The sequence below is a fragment of the Mixophyes fleayi genome, chromosome 6, assembly GCF_038048845.1.
Source record: "Mixophyes fleayi isolate aMixFle1 chromosome 6, aMixFle1.hap1, whole genome shotgun sequence".
In the NCBI taxonomy this organism is placed as follows: domain Eukaryota; kingdom Metazoa; phylum Chordata; class Amphibia; order Anura; family Limnodynastidae; genus Mixophyes; species Mixophyes fleayi.
This window is the reverse complement of record NC_134407.1, coordinates 212,040,282-212,059,635: the sequence shown is the minus strand read 5'-3', so window position 1 is coordinate 212,059,635 and position 19,354 is coordinate 212,040,282. Positions and strand designations below refer to the sequence as shown.

General features: G+C 42.8%; 1 protein-coding gene across 1 annotated transcript; it reads left to right on the top strand.

The window, feature by feature from the left end:
• The first annotated feature begins 4,795 nt into the window (after positions 1-4,795).
• On the top strand, positions 4,796-6,713 carry CENPM (centromere protein M). The gene has a single exon (XM_075214894.1). It carries the CDS (start codon positions 5,027-5,029, stop codon positions 5,555-5,557), a length of 531 nt encoding a protein of 176 aa, XP_075070995.1. The 5' UTR covers positions 4,796-5,026; the 3' UTR covers positions 5,558-6,713.
• Positions 6,714-19,354: the final 12,641 nt, after the last annotated feature.

Genomic DNA, 19,354 nt, shown 5'->3' with positions numbered 1-19,354 from the left:
TGGTACATTCATTGCATGGGAAATAGCACACCCTTTCTACCCTAGAGTGCTGAGGTAATTTTGAGTGATGGGAATTAGCCAGCTTAGACAGAAATGACTATTTCCTTACTTCCAGAGTGACCTTTTCCATTTATATTTTATCTATTTTACACCAGAGTGCTGATGTCATTTTGTGTTAAAAGAATTTAGCCAGCCAATATTAAAATGGCTATTTTATTACCTCCATAATCATCATCACCATTTATATAGCACCACTAGTTCTGCAGCGCTGTACAGAGAACTCATTCACATCAGTCCCTGCCCCATTGGAGCTTACAGTCTAAATTCCCTAACACACACAGACACAGACACAGACAGAGAGACTAGAGTCAATTTTGTTAGCAGCCAAAATTAACCTACTAGTATGTTTTTTGGGTTTTTTTGGGAGTGCGGGAGGAAATCAGAGCACCCGGAGGAAACCCACACAAACACGGGGAAAACATACAAACTCCTCACAGATAAGGCCATGGTCGGGAATTGAACTCATGACCCCAGCGCTATAAGGCAGAAGTGCTAACCACTTAGCCACCGTGCTGCCCATTATGACCTTTCCCATTATAATTGCACTATTTTACAACAGAGAGCTGAGGCCTTTCTTTCAATGCCACAGCTTTTGTCTCTCGGGACTTAATTGTGGTGGGCACCGCGTGCAATGAAAATTAGAATGCACCATATTTGTGTACCGCAAATTTAGAATCAGACACACACCTAACTTAAAATTACCTGCACTGAAAAAAGATGTAGTTAGTGGCACACTGTACAATAAAGTGCCAGTGGGATTATTATGGATCGATTGAAATTTGCATTACAAGTTACTTCTTCTTGATATAGGTGAAAAATTAAGTTTATTATGCAGTGACCCTTCTTATAATCAGATGTGCTGTAATAGATGTGGTGCTAGGTGCATTTTTTTCCCCAATTTGGACATTTTTTAATCATAACTGTGATTATGTAATAAATGTCACGCTAAAAGAAATGTAGGCATTCAATAAAACAATCCTAATATGTGGTACATGGTTCTCATAATATATTGGCAAATTATGTTATTAAAAAAAAAAAAAAAAAAGATAATTAAGCAGATAGAAGTATATTATTTGTTTTACAATGCTTGGTTAAGTGGAGGCACCTTGGTTGGCATAGCAATTACAGTACAGGCTTGATATACTAAAAATTGAGATGTTTTTAAGAAAGTATAGCAGGCAAAACAACAATAAAGATGTAGTAATTTTAATGGTGAAAAAAAGAACTAGTTTATAACAACCCTTACCTCTCAAATATACAAAAAAAGCTGCTTTCAGTAGGTTTTGTTTATATCACATTATATATTTCTTACAAAATATTCAAATATAGAGTATATTACAAAGTTCAGCTGTCTGTATATGTAACAGCACACACAAATGTCTGATAACGTCCATTTACAATATTCGATAATATATTCCACTTGCTGGTCCTCATCATAACAAGCAACAACATAACTATCACTCTTCGCTTTAAATTCATCAGGCATTATCTGGTGGGCTAACAACATGAAGTTCGAGAGTAGAAATAAAATAATTAATAAACTGTCTATATTAAGTTTCTTGCTTTCTCCTTCGTTAATATCGCTTGATCAACGGACACTGTAAAAAAGAAAACCCATAACAGTCCGCTCCAGAACATGTCCTTTTACCCTCTGGAGCGCAGCTCTGGGATAAGTAAGTCACAAGCACTATTTGTACTGTTCGTTAAACCGGTGAGCTTTCAGCAGGATCCTGCAGTTAGAGACGATACTTGACAGACAGACAGACAGACATACTGTTGAAGATTTCCAGGGGCAGCATTCAAGAAGGGTCATAGTCTTGAGAGCGGAGGTAACCTGGGAAAAATAAAAAAGTGTCAGCGTGAGCAGAGGGTTGGTATGTACAGAGATTGTGATAATAGATATAAGAGGAAAATGATTGGACAGCATTGTAGTGAAGATAATTAAAATGCAAGACAAGATGATTTCAGTAGAAGAACAGTAATTAATGATGGAGAGTAGAGAGGTTATTCTTACAGCAGCTATTTGAATGGATTGTAGGGGACCAAGATATCACTGCAGCAAAATGAAGATTGCAACAGTTTGGACAGTATGTAACAAAAATTGCTTTGTAGTACAAGAAAAAATATTATACTTCTGAAAGAGTAATCAGGGAAAGAAAACACAGAAGAACGAATGGATTTTTATACATCCGATAAATCCTTTTATCTTAGTCCACTGGGAAACATTGGGGTATAGACCAGTGAAGTTAGAGACCAGTCAAGCATGCACTTTAAGACATCCTAGAAGGTCACCGTAGCTCTAGCCCCTCTATACCACTCACCTGATAGGCCTTCAACTTATGTTTAACCCTGGAGAAGAGTAGAGAGGCTCAAAAGTCAGCTTTTGTGGGTGGGCAGAACACCATCATGCCAATTTCTTATCAGCAGACTTGGCGCCTAGTAGATCAGACTTGCAGTCCACACTGCAAACTACGCCTGGGTGCAGACAAGAGAAACAAAAAGGACAGAAACCTGGGCACCTTAGCTTTTGGTACATTAACAGGAAGGAAAGCACATTTTTCCTCATGTCGCCTAACTATTAATATTGTCGAGCTACGGCCCAAACAGGACACCCGCAGAAAATCAATGTGACTCAAAAGTCTTCTTAGACTCCATATCAGCCTCCCAGTTCTAAAGCCAGAGAGTCCAACAAGCCAAAATCACAGAGGCAGATATCCATGTTCCAATCAATCCATTGTCCAGGTCCAGCTCTCCCAAACACTCCGTAGCTCTCTGAATCTGCTCCACCAACAGGAGCAGATTCACATCACAATTCAGATCACAGATTGCTAGCTAAGAAGCCCTCAGTAAGCGGCTCGGACCAGCATTTTACAATCTTGGTTACCCAAATAGAGGCCAAAGTCGGCCTAAAGGAGGCTCCTACTGTCCCAAAAAATGAGACTGCTATCTCTGGGATGTCCAACACCTGGTGCACACCACGTATCAGCTCCTCCACCCCTGACGGTAAGTGGTGACTTCCTGCCCAAAGCAGGAGTCCTCCATATCTAGCACTGTACCCTACTCCAGGGAAGAATAGCCAGAGTCGCATTCATTCTCAAGTTGGGGTGGTACCGCCCTCCTGCAATTACAACATCCACTCCAAAAAGGAGGAAATCAAAACCAGGCTCCCGCCACAAGACCCGCAGGACCTTGACCCAACAAACGAACAAGCGAACAAGCCAAAACTGCCTGAAGAGCCAAAGGGAACTGACTGAGTAATCTAAGCCATAGAGTTGGCTGGTGACCTATCCCAGGCATTTTGTTTCAGCTAGGACAGGTAAACTTTGTCATATAAGTTAACCCAGCCATAGCCCTTGAGGATCAACCCCCAATCTCAAATGATAAGCACAGATAGAAGAAAAAATACAAGAACAGACAGTAGCAGCACACAATCACTAAAAAGAAAAGAAAAGTGAGCCTGCAAGGTAGCCCTAGAGTCCAATAAATCTTTGGGTTTGGGGCACCACAGTGACTTAGTGGTTAGCACTTCTGCCTTACAGCACTGAGGTCATGAATTCTCGACCATGGACTTATGTGTGTGGAGTTTGTATATTCTCCCCGTGTTTGCGTGGGTTTCCTCTGGGTGCTCCGGTTCCTTCCACACTCCAAAAACATACTGGTAGGTTAATGGCAGCAGAGGGAGAGATGAAGACGACGGCAGCAGAGGAGAAGATCACAGAAAGGTATGTAAAGAACGGAGGGCACAGTAATAAAGAGGAAGCAGTGTGATTATGAAGGAGCAAAGTGTAATGATGAAGGGGCTGTGGGTACAGTGTGAACAATTTCTTAGCTTTAAATGCCTTATATCAGACAAATTGCAAACGTATCATTGTTTGCACTTCGTCTGATATAAGGCATTTAAAGCTAAGCAATAATTGTGTACAACCCATGAGGTCTAAATCCGGATCTGGGGCAGGGGGCTTGTGATGGAAAACATAATGAGCACGTGTCATGGGGAATATCAGAGAAAAGCTGGTGAGTGTTGTCAGGGTATTGTTGGTTGAGGAGGGGCCGTGTGGAGAAGAGGCTTCTCCCTCACATGTCCCCCTCTCTGCCCACATGCTTTACTGACACATGCCTCCCTCTACCCACATGCTTTACTGATACGTGCCTCCCTCTACCCACATGCTTTACTGACCCTTTCCCCCCTCTACCCACATGCTTTACTGACACGTGCCTCCCTCTACCCACATGCTTTACTCACACATGTCACCCCTCTGCCTACATGCTTTACTGACACATGCCCCCCTCTGCCCACATGCTTTACTCACACATGTCCCCCCTCTACCCACATGCTTTACTCACACATGTCCCCCCTCTACCCACATGCTTTATTGACCCTTTCCCCCCCTCTACCCACATGCTTTACTGACCCTTTCCCCCCTCTACCCACATGCTTTACTGACACGTGCCTCCCTCTACCCACATGCTTTACATGTCCCTCTCTGCCCAGCTGTTTTAAAAACACATGTCCCCTTCTGCCCAGCAGCTTTAATCACACATTCCCCCATCTGTCCAGCCGCTTTAAAAACGCATGTCCCCTCTCTGCCCAGCACCTTTAGCCACACATGCTCCCTCTTCAACATCCCTTCTACTTATCTTATTCTCCACTGAACAGGAAGATTTCCAATAGTCTGCTTGCACTGTGACCTGCTGATGTCACCGTGACATCTGAAGGTACCGTACCTGAAAGGGATTTAGCCACTACCCATTTATGGCTAAAGACTAGGAAAGCCGCCATATTTCCTAAGACCAACAATTCCAATGGCTCCAGCAAAATGTCTCCTGTGCCGGAGACGTCACAGTACAACATCACTCTCTTCCCTTGCACACGGAGGATACAGAAGACGTACGTCGTGTTTACGTTCAGGGTTTGAATGTTCCTGGGATTATTTGGCGCGCAGGTCCGCGGTGTTCCAGGCTGGATATGGCGACACTGCGGCCGTACGACAAGATGCCCATGGTGAACGCTGCCGCCATCTTGTTGGTGGGCTCGGAGGAGAGCCACCTGGAGCTGATGGCCGGTGCGATGCTGAAGGAACCGAAGACTTTCGAGGTGAAGATCCACACGGCCCCGGCCCTGCCTCTGCCGTATGAGAGGGACCCCGTCCGGCCACGGTTTGACATGGTTGTCTTCATCATCAACCGGCACAGCCAGCGCAGCCTGGCCAGAGCGCTGTCCTCCATCACCCATCTGGATGCCCATTACTTCCACGGGAGAGTGTGTTTTGTGGCCACTAAAGGTGGACAGGGGCAGATGCAGCACTGTGTGGTGGATACCAGCACCGTCAGAGACCTGGCAGACAGTCACCTCAGTGTCCTGGTCCACTCCGAGCTGGACCATGCAGAGGATGTGGTCTATACAGCTCGTCGGCTGCTGAACATGCTGAAGGTCTGTGCAGGGCTGGTGCCTGGCTTCTCCTCACTCTATATGGGGACAATAGCCAAAAGATTTTAGCACTTGGAACTCAATGACTGTTACATTAAATTCACTGCTGCTTAAGGGCATATCCTTGGTTTGTGTCTAAAGCAAACAGTGAATTATACTTATTCCATAAAGGTGTGGATGGGGACATTTTTAATCCTAATTTATGAGTGTATAAAATGGAGGAAAGAGATGGATTTGTTTTATGTGCAACTTTTTTTTTTTTGCTTGGTTGTGCAACAGATATTGCTCCAAAATGCAAAAAAAGATTTTGTTTTGCAGGACAAGACAAATGAAATAATCCTAAAAGGCAGTAGTACATCTTGACATGAATATGTCCTCAGAGGTTCAGAGACTGCTTTTACTTCCAGTGGGATGCATGCTAATAAATAGCCCTTCCAGCTATTAACTGGTTGTCTACCAGCAAAGCATGCTGGGATTTGTAGTTTCACAACACCTGGAGGGCCGCAGGTTGGACAGGCCTGGCCTAAACTATCCTGTATAGGTAGTGTCAAAAATGATGCTCCTGTAACCCTAGCTGAAATGACACCACAGGGGCCAGTGACTGTGGGAAATGGAATCCTGTCCTTGATGTGATTGGAGGAATGTTGATTGAATCGGCGCAAAAAAGCCAGTTCATGGATATATGTATTCAATAAATGAATTATGATTTTATTAGAATAAAAGCAGTAAATAAGTGGAATAAGTAATTTGATAAATGTGAGACCTAAACCTTGGGAGACTATCAAATGACAACCAAGTATCCTAAAACTAAAATCTGAACAGTACTATGTAGGCTGAACCAACACCAGTATAGTAATTGAATATTTAGCAGTTTACATCAAAATTTTGATAAAAACCCTTTTCTTCTGCAAAAGATTGCACCAACAGCAGTTGTCATGTTATTTGCTACATATCAACAGGCTAAAATGGTACTGATAGCTGCTGGTCCGATACAATAGCATCGTTCCCAAGGCATGCCGTTTGGATCGAAGCAGCAGCTGTCAATATCATTTCATCCTGTTGGTATGTAACAAATAAGTGCTGGTTGCTCCTATTACAAGTATATACTTTTTGTCTCTCTCCCGTGCACCAGATTCCAGCTATAAGTGAGTGTATATGTATGTATATATAGTGTGTGTGTGTGTGTGTGTGTATGTGTATGTGTATATATATATATATATATATATATATATATATATATATATATATATATGAGCATAAATCTGATATGATGAAATAGAATATTAACTGTCAGGGCCCAAATAAATATTGCATTGATACATAGAAGTGAAACCTGATTTTTAAAATGTTTTTTTAAAAGGAAACAATTTGCCCAATAGGGGGTAATTATGTTGAGCAAACCATTTTGTGAGGAGACCTGCTTAAGATATGCAGATCACAGACATACATTGTTTTTAATCATGTATTCCACTTCCTAATTGACTTCCTTTCAATAGGTAGTGTAAACAAAAAGAACCACTGAATGTAAATGAGAGCCAGATGCCTAGGTGAGAATCTTGGCGACAAATGCCACATTTGAAAGTCTATACAGGTATATAGAAATATGGGCTTCAAAGGAAAATGTCTTCATAGTTCATATTTTGGGAAATCTGGGTGGCACTCTATACTGAGGAGCAGATATCACACCAGGGTTGTGAATGACAGGTACGGGCGCTATCCGGAAACAGCTATAATCACATACCTGTGGGAAAGGTATGTCATAATCACATCGTATTTGGTATTTATTGACAAAGTTATTGAAGGGGAAGTTATGTCTCTGGGATATATCTGAGAGAAGTTACCAAAGGTCAAAACTTTAGGAATCGTTTTAAACAAATCCTAAGTGACTTCCAGGGGACATCCCCCTCCCCCATTAGCATTTAACACTGCTCCTGTGAAGACCATCCCATTTCATTTTGCTTAAAAACCTGTGTTGTGAAAGGACAAGTTGTTAAGAGTTTTTGGGAAATCAATTCACATTGTTAAGCTGTCCATCTTCCAAGCCAATTTCCCTTGGCCAGAATTTGCAACTCACGTAAGTGCTACTCTGAATATAACCCCTTTTATTTTAAACTGCTTTGCTTGTGTATGTCCATCTATTAATTGTTCATTATTTTTCTTTATATCTGAATGCCCTGTACTTTTGTATATTAAATCTATAATTTAATATGTGGCGTCCTTGATACTCTAATGAATCCATTAGTCTGTTAAGAATATAGCTCAACCAAGTTAACTATTTGAATGCCAGTGTGTGATTTGTTGATATATTTGATTAACAAGCTTAGTGTCTGCTTGCATTTACATTTGTGTAACAGTCTGGAGGTGTGAAGAGTTAACCCTTTGCTCATGTGGTTCTTCCTAGTCTGAGCAGCTAGAAGCTGTGTGGGACAGTATATTGGGGGTCTTATTGCCCGTATTCAATAGATGGTGGCTGTACTTGAAGTGTCTGGGGGTGTGAGAGCGTGTGTTTGGGGGGCGATTCAGTAGCTCTATAACCTGTGTGATGGGTAGAGAGGGACTGCGGGCTGGAATCGTGTGTGACCTCATACAGCAATCACCCCAAAGTCACGGCAGCTGGGAGTGTGTTTGTGACAATATATATACACACAAACACGCACACTATGAGCCTGATTCATTAAGGAAAGTAAAGCAAAAAAATTTGTTACTTTGCAAAACCATATTGCACTGGAGGGGGAGGTAAATTTAAAATGTGATGGCAGATTTATAGTTGGGGTAAGGAATGTTTTAGATCAACATTAAATTTAATTGTACAAATAACGCTAACAAGTATTGTGTGCTACATGAAGAAACAGCCAGGGTTTATCTTATGTGCAAAATAATAAACTCATTTGCACCACTTGCATTGGAACATGGTTTTGTCCAGGAGAAAATTTACTTTTTTTTTTTTGCTTTCCTTTCCTTAATTAGTCAGGCCCTATATGGACAAAAGTATTCAGACGCTTGACCATTACACCAGCAGGGACTGTAATGAAATTGAATTCAAATACATGTACTTTAATATGGAGTTGGTCCCCCAGTTGCAGTGATAACAGCTTCCATTCTTCTTGGAAGGATTTCCACAAGATGTTGGTGTTTCTGTGGGAATTTGTGCCTATTCATTTCGTAGAGCATTTATGAGGTCAGGCACTGATATTGGACGAGAAGGCCTGGCTCAAATTCTCTGTTCCAGTTCATCCCAAAGGTGTTTTATGAGGTCAGGGCTCTGTGCGAGCCAATCAAGTTCTTCTACACCAAATTCATTAAACCATGTTTTGTGCACTGTGGCACAGTCATGGTGGAATAGAAAAGGGCTTCCCCAAAATGTTGTCACAAAGTTGGAAGCATAGCATTGTCCAAAATGAGTTGGTATGCTGAAACATTAAGATTGCAATTCACTGGAGATTAGGGGCATAGCCCAAACCCTGAAAGACAGCCCCATGCCATTATCCCTTGTCCACCAAACTTCACAGTTGCCATAATGCAGTCAGACAGGTAACATTCTTCCAACATCCTCCAAACCCAGACTTGCCCATCTGACTGCCAAACAGAGAAGCATGATTCGTCACTCCACAGAACACGTTTCCACTGCTCCACAGTCCAGTGTCTGTGTGCTTTACACCTCTCCATCCAATGCTTGGCATTGGTCTTGGTGTTGTGAGGCTTGCATGCAGCAGCTCAGCCATATAAACCCATTCCATTAAGCTCCCACTACACAGTTTGTGTGCTTATATTAATGCCAGTGGAAGTTCAGAACTCTTTAGCGATGGCATCAGCAGAGCGTTGGCTACTTTTACGCACCATGCACCTTAGCAGTTGTTGACCCCGCTCTGTGATTTTACGTGGTCATCCGCTTCGTGGCTGAGTTGCTGCTGTTCCTAAACGCTTCCACTTTCTAGTAATATGTTGACCGCGGAATATCCAGCAGTGATGAAATTTCACGAACCATCTTATTTCAATGCTGGCATTATATTACAGTACCACGCGTTAAGTCACAGTTCTTCAGAACGACCCATTTTGTATCACAAATATTTGCAAATGGAGACGGCACGGCTAGGTGCTTAACTTTATACACCGCTGGCAAAGGGTCTTATTGAAACACCTCAATTCAATAATTAACAGGTGTGGCCAAATACTTTTGTCCATATATTGTGTGTGTGTATAAAATATATAAATATGCCATTTTTTTAAAAAAAAATTACGAACAAATTAGAAGGACTAGTAGTAAGTGGACCACACTCTTGATTTCACGACAAGCACCAGTGAGGATGTATGGATTTACAGAATGTCCCCACACAATGGCCTCAAGTATAGAACAAGATAAATTGTAATTCAGGCACCAGCAAAGTGGGCACACTTTGTGAATAAAATAAGCATGTTCTCGATTTAATCTAATATTATAAATGGTACCAGATACAAGCCAATATCATTGACATATGTATATATGCGCTGTCAACTGTCTTTTTGTTTTGTATGCCTATAGGGCATTTATATTGCCATGCAGCTGGAACCATGTGTAATATGTGACTTACTGAGCCTCAGTTTATGTCTTCTCTGGTTTTGTTTCAAAATATTGTCTTGTGTTGTCTTAGCAGCAGTCTATCAGGACTATTTAAGGCTCTTTAGGGTGTGGCTCACAAGCCAGCCCTTGCTAGATGTAAACTCCTATCCCTGGGAGGTGAGTGCATCACATTTTTACTGCATTTTAAGTGTGTTTGAAACATACAGGTCAGAATAGGACCTGCCTACACTGAAGGTACCCTTGGTGCTGGGATCCTGGCTTAAAAGTTTTGATCAAACTATGAACCAATACCTCACATTTATATTTTGCTAGTTACACACAGATATGCAGTGTTAAAGACAAGCGCCAACAACAATTGTCTTTTTGTTTTATATACACCTTGTAAATCCCTGTCTGTGCCAAAATAGGTTGGAAAGCACCCAATATGGTGCCAGATCCAGGGCAGAGTTTGTCCCCAAAACAGCTTAGCAGTACATAACAGATATTCCTGTTATCCAGAATGCATTGCCTTCTGTAAAATAATAAAAGGAGTATGATAGATTTGTTATATTTTTCTAATGCATATACAGTCTGTTTACTTGACCCAGGGTCTAATTTTAACCCTGCTTGAATCAACCCATATGTTACTGTTAATCAAGGAACTGAGGGCAATGTTTACTAGCCAAGATATTTGCCAGGAATTTGACTTCCATATGGAAAATCCACTCCACATGGACTTCAGAGTAATGCCTTTTATGTGCCCGTCCTTTGAGTCAATGATTTGCCCACAGGGAAAAACATTTACTGAAAAGGCTGACATGTAAATGCCATTACCCAGAACCTTATTCTTTTGGAGAAGCATATTTGCATTGCAGAGTATGCCTAGGGAGTGTAGCATGCATAATGGGTACTTTTAAACAAAATAAATGTATTCTCATCTTATATCCCACAGTGGGCCATTGGATCTTCCTTCTCCCAATTCACAGAGGACTGTTCATTTCAAACCTCTTTTGAGGGACACACAGGAATACTTCTCTGTAAAGGGCTTAGACCAAATTCAAAGTTCTGTGGCTGTCAGGCAAACCACATACACAGAAGTCACTGCTCCTTGCCAAATTCTAAGCACTTTCTAGTATAACCTGTGTTTTCGAAAGTTGGTGGTACATAGACAAATCCTGCAGCTTGGCCTGAGCACTGAATGAGAAGGTCACTTTCCAATTTGGACACACAAGGGTGAATAAGACTCCTCAGATCTACAAACTTTCAAGCATTCTCTGAAAACCCACCTCTTCAGACAATCTTATAATCAACCACCCTCTTAACCTCACTACATTACCCTATTACCACCCGTTACACAATTTCACACAAGACAACTATCCCTTGACCAACATTGTTGTGTGACAGAATAATTTAGATTGAGTCACTTTTACCTTTACAGCCTGGATGGGCCGAAATGCAAAATGTAGACTTAGCCTTAGCCTCATGTGTCAAACTCCCATTGTCCCATAGATTGTAAGCTTGAGAGCAGGGCCTTCTCACCTCTTTGTCTGTGTCACGAACAGCACTCACCTGAATCTGCGTGATGCAGGTTTGACACAGGGTTAACCAAACAACAACCACCTGGTCTGTCTAAAATGATTAAATCCTTCCATATCTATGCCACACACTAGCTTTGCGATACTAATTACCACCACCAAGGTTTTTCGGACAAGAGCTGACACTCTTATTTAGGAAGCCTTCGGTTCTCCCTAGCATTAATCTAGCACAAGTTACTTTAATCAGAGTTCACATAAACCACAAGGTTTGCACAGTTTCAATTAGGTAGCGTCTGGACCAAACTCGCGTGAATTCGTAAGAACACAGAGACTTGAACTTATTAAGTGTAATTTAATATGGAAAATACATCCACAATGCTTAAGATAAAAAGATAATAAAAGACAGACAAATATAGTGCAATTGTTTCTTATAAAATAAAAAGGATAAAACAGAATTGATACCTCACTTAGAATCAAGGTTCTGTTGCTGGGAGAAGCAGGAAAAATGTGACCTCTTCAATATCGAATTGACTCCCTCAGAGTGCACACGAGTTACATTTTCAATACAGTTTTAAAACCAAACTACAGGGCCCACAGCTTCCTGTGACCTTATTCAGCTTGAATCTGTCATTACCATACAACCCTGTCTCTGCAGTCGGCATGTCTGGGGCCTCCCAAACGTGTCAGATTTCATTGTCTTGCAAGAGATATTCTCAAAGGCTTTCACATTTGCTTCCTGCCATAAATGGTATAAGGTGCTACTCTTATCTCCCAGCCCCCTCTGGGTGGTTTAACGTACACAAAACCCCTTGATCTAACAGCTTCTAAGAGAACCATGTCACACTAACTTATCAATGGATTCATTTGATACAACCTATTTACACTGCAGTTATGAATTATCCCTTATAAATAACTGCAAGCTCTCTATGTTCACGACAGTCTGTTTTACCCAGTTTGTTTATTAGTTTACTAGGTTTGTCCCCAATTGTAAAGCGCTACGAAGTATGTTGGCGCTATTTAAATAAATGATGATGAAGTAGGACCCAAATCTGGCTGGGTGTTGAGGGGCTCACAGAGCACAGAATAGATGTCCAGTGATGTCCAGCAACAGAAATGTTCAAGAGAGAAAGCACAGAATCAGAGTACAGCAATGTAAAAAGGTCAGAGTAGGCAGCACAGAATCAGTGTCTAGAAATGTAGAAGGGGTCAGCACATGATATGTCCTGTAATGTAGGAGTGGTCAGAGTAGGCAGAAAATAATAGGTGTCCTGTAATGTATGAAGGGTTAGGGAAGGGAGCGTAGAATCACTGTCCAATAATTTAGTAGTGGTTAGGTCAGAGAAGTTAACGCATAATAGGGGTCTAGTAATGTAAAAAGGATCCGAGTAGGCAGCACAGAATCTGTTCCCAGCAATGTAAATGGGGTCAGTATAAGAAGCACAGAATAGGTGTCCAATATTTGGAGTCAGACTATGCACTACAGAATCAGAGACCTGTAATGTACAAGAGGTCAGAGTAAGAAGCACAGTATCAGTCTGCAGAAATATATGTGATTATGAGAAGCAGCACAAAATCAGTGCCCAGCAATGTAGGAAGGGTCAGAGTAGACAGCACAGAATAGATGTCCACTAATGTAGGAGAGTTCAGACTAGGCAGCACACAGTATGTGTCCAGTATAGTAGGAGAGTTATCAGGAGGAAGCACAGTATCAGTCTAGCAACATAGAAGGGGTCAGAGTAAGTAGCACATAATCACTGTCCAGTAATGTAAGATTGTAAGCTAATACAGAATCCCTGTCTAATAATGTAATAAGGGTCAGTTTAGGTAGCACAAAATAGGTAACCTGAAATGTCAGTGGAGACAGAGTCCTTCAATGTAAGAATCGTCAGCGGATGGTCAGGGAAAAAGTTGGCAGCACATAACCAATGTGTAATGTTATGTAGTAGTGGTCAGAGTAGGAAAACAGAGAAACAATAGGCATAATTTAATGTAGGAGGGGTCAGGGCAGGGAGCCTAGGACCACTGTCCTGTAAGGTGGTAGTAGTTAAGGCAAGCAGCACACAATGAGTGAGTCCATCAATGTAAGGGAGGTCAGAGTAGGCAGCACAGAATCAATGCCCAGTAATGGAAGAGGCAGCAGAGAATCAGTGTCCAGGAACATAAGGTGGGTCAAAGTAGGCAGCACAGAATAGGTGTCCAGGAACATAAGGTGGGTCAGAGTAGGCAGCAGAGAATAGGTGTCCAGGAACATAAGGTGGGTCAAAGTAGGCAGCACAGAATAGGTGTCCAGGAACATAAGGTGGGTCAGAGTAGGCAGCAGAGAATCGGTGTCCAGGAACATAAGGTGGGTCAGAGTAGGCAGCAGAGAATCGGTGTCCAGGAACATAAGGTGGGTCAGAGTAGGCAGCAGAGAATCGGTGTCCAGGAACATAAGGTGGGTCAGAGTAGGCAGCAGAGAATCAGTGTCCAGGAACATAAGGTGGGTCAGAGTAGGCAGCACAGAATAGGTGTACGTTAATGTAGGAAGTTTCAAGGGAGATAAAACAGAACAAGAGTGCAATATAGGAGTGGTCAGATTAGGTAGTACAGAACCAGGGTCAGTAATGTAGGAACTGTGAGTGTAGGCATTACAGAAGCAGTGTAAGAAGGGTTAGAGTAAGCAGCATAAAATAAGTAACTGTAAATTAGGAGGGCCTAGAGTATGCAGAACAGAATCAGAACCCAGAAATGTAAGAGGGATCAGAATAGTTAGTACAAAATTACTGTTTAGTAATGTTGAAGGTTCAGCATAGGTAGCACCTAATAGGAATGGTCATGGGAGTCAAGACAGGATCAAAGTCCAGCAATGTAGGAAGAGTCAGAGAAGGCAGTACGGAATCAGTGTCCAGTAATGTAGATAAGATAGTTAGTAGAGAAGTCAGAATCTACCAATTATTAAAATACAAAGCCTATCTGTCACACACCAGGCTCTCCGGTTCTGTAAATTACCTCTTCGCTGCTTTTCCAAGTTGTCCCTGAGGTCCTCAGGCTCTGCTGGTTTCAGACCTCTCTGTAAGATGCTGTCCAGTCTGTCTCCATTCCAGAGATCCCTCCAGAATCAGAATATGGGTGCGGCCATCTTGCATTCGGTCACATGATTCCTCTCAGCCAATCAGGTGACAACAGATAGAAGAGTAATACTAATCTTACCTACTGAACAGTCAAATCCAGCTCTGAGACATCTTGAGGAATAGAAACTGGATAACTACCTAAGTGCTTATAAGCAAGCCTGCCAATTCAGTTATCATATGATATGACAAAGTTACTTTTGGAAAGATACACAATATTCACTGGTACACCCTATGTGTGAACTGTGGAGACATAATAAGCACAGAGGTAATGATTGTACTATGTACATAATGTTACAACTTGCTCTTTTGTGTCCAAAAATATATTTGAAAAATAAACACTTTCTCATGATAAATGGAAATATAAATTGTGAGCACTCCCTCTATGTTTACTGAACTTGCTGACCATTATTTTGGAGCTTCGTGTTTAATATTTCAATAAAAGGATATAATAAAATTCCAAGGTGTGGAATTTGCAGATCTAGCAAAATGACTGCTGAAACCCCATTTTGACATTTGTACTTTCATGTGTGTATTACTTTAAATCAGGGGTGTCCAACCTTTTAGCTTCCCTGGGCCACATTGGAAGATGACGAGTTGGTTTGGGCCGCACATAAAATACACTAACCCTAACGATAGCTGATCATCGGAAAAAACCATAGAAAACATAGTTAACATATTAAACTTACTTGGAAATGAAGTTAGTAAGAGTTAGGAAACCTGTTGCAGAATCATGATTAAAGCAGTAGTCCCATTACCAGCTACAATTTTACTTACCTGCATCTGTCCCTTAATGGGGTTCGGGGAATTAAATGCCAAAAACTTTTTTTTCCTCTCTTTCTGCACCCATGAATCATTTTTTTTATTGACCAGTTTGAAATGGTCACCGATATAGGTAGCATCAGGAGGACGAATAGAAATCTACAGAGATTTAAAGATAGGGTGGTGGAAAAAATGGCTCATGGAGCAGCCTCCGATGAGGGTAACAGTGGCTGATATTTTCACTCTACTCAGCACTGCACATTTAAAATGGTTTAAAATATTAAAAATACAATCATCTCTTAATATTTATATTAGATACATACAGAGAACACAGTGGGTTCATAATTGCATGGTGCAGAAAGTCCAAATTCAGAGTAACAACAATAAGATACTGGATAATCTTTCATTGCTGCTGATAGTTCGCGCGGGTGACTCCCCTGGGCTGTGCTACGCAATGGATGTCGGGGGTGATGATGTCACCCCCGACATTCACTGCGAGCACCAGACGGAGGAGGTGACCAGGGAGGGAGCCGGAGCGCCAGCTGACGGGACCGCAAGGTAAGTATTTTCTTTTTTTTTTTTTTTTCAGTGCTGCCCCCTTGCCACAACCAAAACGCCTGCTGGGCCACATTTACAGGCATGCTGGGCCGCATGCGGCCCGCGGGCCGCGGGTTGGACAACCATGCTTATATAACCAAGGAAATCTCCACATAGCACATATCTAGTTAGGGTGGTTGCTTGTGCTTACTGCACATGTGCAAACTTCTTATCAGTAGAAACCCAATAGAAGGTCTAAAAAAATCATGTTTGTACCTTATATGTAAGTGATTTCTGGTTAATAAAAGCTAAAGTAACTGTGACATAACCTCGCTTCAGCTTGGACTACTGCAGGAGAGTCAGAAACCAGAAAGAGGTGAAAAATTGGGGCATCATCATCATTTATTTATATAGCACCACTAATTCCGCAGTGCTGTACAGAGAACTCACTCACATCAGTCTGGGAAGTAAATAAAAATTATCTTTATTGAGTATATTAAAAATAAGAATCCTGAACACAGAAAAGCCAGTGAAATGTTAAAAACAAGTGGAAGATGTGAAATTAAAATTGCCAATCAACTGGCCCTGTTGTCACATATAATAAATTATATGACAGAATGGTGGGGGGAGGATACACTGGACAAATCTCAATGCAGTATGGGCTGCAGTAGGACGGGGGTAACCAATCCCCTATAGTAACATAGAGTGTGTGGTCCAATTGCACTCTAATACTGATGTCAGTATGGGGGTATGGTACAGCCCAAAGAAGGGGGAAATGTAACTGTTAATGCTGATGGTAAATAGAGATACCAGATAGAACAATGAAATTCAAGGAAATATAATGGCATATGAATGATACAATAGTATTGGATAACATGGAGACAAGGCAGTGAAAGTCTGAAGTCTGTGATCGGTGTGCCACACAATAAGTGGGGCGATGTATTGTGGTAATGGCTTGATTGTAGATCGCTCAATGTTCAGACTGCTATAGATGTGTAATTACCTTAAGGCGCTGTGATAAGCGCATGGAAGATGGCTTTGTAGTGTGTCCTGTTGTATGGTCCCGCCGTTCCTCATCAAGGGTCTGCGGTCAGGTGAGTGTGTTGCCGGAGAGGTGTGAGTATCGTTGATACAACGCTGCAAAACCGCTGTGTTGGTCTGCTGGTGTTCACCGGGAGCGCGAGCGTGTTGGAGACTGGCGCTGCGTGAGTGACGGTATTGGGGGTAACCCGGGAGCCCGTGCGACGCTGTCTACCGCGCATGCGCGGCTCGTGTCAGGGTGGAAATACGAAAGTACATGGTGAAGTATATCAAGGCAGTTTAATACATAAATGTAGATTGCACTTACATCAAGGTAGTTTGATAACAGGCAGTAGGTTATACATGTACAATAGATAACTCCGACGCGTTTCGTCCTATGGACTTGTTCAAGGAGTGGACGTGTCGGTGTGTGGGACGGCATTTAAGGCGATAGGGATCTCCTGATTGGATGGAGGTTCCGTGTGGTGATTGGTGGTAAGGATGTGGTGGTGGTTAATGCACTGATTGACATGTGATGCCGATAAACATTATAATTATTACCTCTCATTATAAGATAATAGATGCTTCTGCATCGCAGTAATGGTTACAATAGTCGTGCACAGGTGGTCACAGATAACATATGTGAAAGAATGATACCATTCTAAGGGGTGCCAGATCGTGTGCCCAAATGGAAAGGGAGAGAAGGGTATTTATTTGCATGGATGTGAGCAGACATGGGGGGATATGCACGGGATACATAAATTGGGGGGATACATGGGGGGATACATAAATTATATGTAGACATATGTGATCTATTTTAGCCAATGCGTTATTATACGCTCCCGGGGTAAACATTTTTTACCCTACATCTTTGTAACCTCAGGCTTCCTATTTGTCATGCTTCAAAGTAAATCACAGCTATCCGGGATGTGATGAAGCATGATGTGTTTATTGCTAGAAAATACAAATAAATAGTACGAACCAAATATAATTGAAACTGCACAGGGATTTCTGATAAGGCTGAATTCTGGTTGCAAGGAATACTACAGACACAGGTAGCAAAGTAAGTGGAGAGAGATTCAGAGAAGTGGTGTTAGCAGCAAAATGTGAGGGTCCGAGGGCACAGGAGCAGCAGGAGAACAAAACCATAGGAAGGGCAACAAAACAACAATGACCAGCACAGAAGAGGTCATAACAAAGGAAAATGCACAATAGCAGTGTAACGCCCCCTGCGGGGAAAACAGGGACAGACGCAACACAAAAGAACTTACCTTGAAAACGATGGTCACCTCCAGTCCGCTTCCGATTTCCCAGCTGCGATCCAATCCCAGCAGATCCGCAGCCGCAGTCACCTCCAATCACGTCCCTCTAAGATAGAGACAGAGGTTACGGCCGTGCCTACCAGGTAAGGGCTGTCCGAGAATACGGCAAAGAACGAGGACACGGTCAGTCCAAGCTCACTTGCCGCCCCCTCACTTTGTTCTTGCCAAGACGCGGGGGACTACAGGCACTTAAGACCAAGACTAGTCCGAGGACTAATCCCGCCTCAAGTACCTCACACACCTGCCGGTGAGGGCCTAACCGAAAGGGGGAATCGAGCGTGATACTCACCGGGACACTCCCACTTCCGATCCGGTTCCTCTGCGCCTTCCCGACTCCTGCGGATGACAAGAACACACAGCCTCCCTCTACGCTCTCAGTGAGACGAAGATGGCACCCACAAAACTGGACTGACTACAACAGCGACCCGACCCTAACAACGTTCTAATGGTCGGCAACGCAACTAAGTCAAACCACTATGACTAACTAGGTGTGGTGCACTAACGGAACTACTCACTTACACCCTATGGGGAACACCAGCCGGTGTTCACGGACTAAACCGGAGGGCGGTTCCTAACCCCCTCACCCAGGTCGTACCAAGAAGCTGCCTTCTTGCTATGGGGTCACCCACAGACCCTAAGGACCGGTTCTTTAAGCCCGGCTGAGGCTCAGTAGAACAGCACACTAACCCGCGGGCCGACTGCCGCACGGAACAGCCGATCGAACTGAACCGCCCGACTGCCTGTACACGGGTATCTCACACGTGTCCCTACGTCCGGAACCACAGGTCCACCTGCACGGAACCGGCCTTGAGGACCCTTGATCAGAACCACGGCCGCCCCTGGAACTGCCTCAAGGTGTGCTGCACTGCCACCAACTCACTCAGCCACCCCCTCTGGGTACCAGTGTGACCCCGGGGACCTAAGGGACAGGAAAACTACGTGTGTTCTCCCCTGACTATGTGTATGCTGGTAACTACACTTGTCCCCACAGCACGGGTTAGCACAGGAAACCACAGGAACAAGAGCCTACCTTTAATGGGGGCCTG

Coding starts and splice junctions, on each gene's coding strand:
- CENPM (XM_075214894.1), top strand. CDS start 5,027: ATGGCGACACTGCGGCCGTACGACAAGATGCCCATGGTGAACGCTGCC.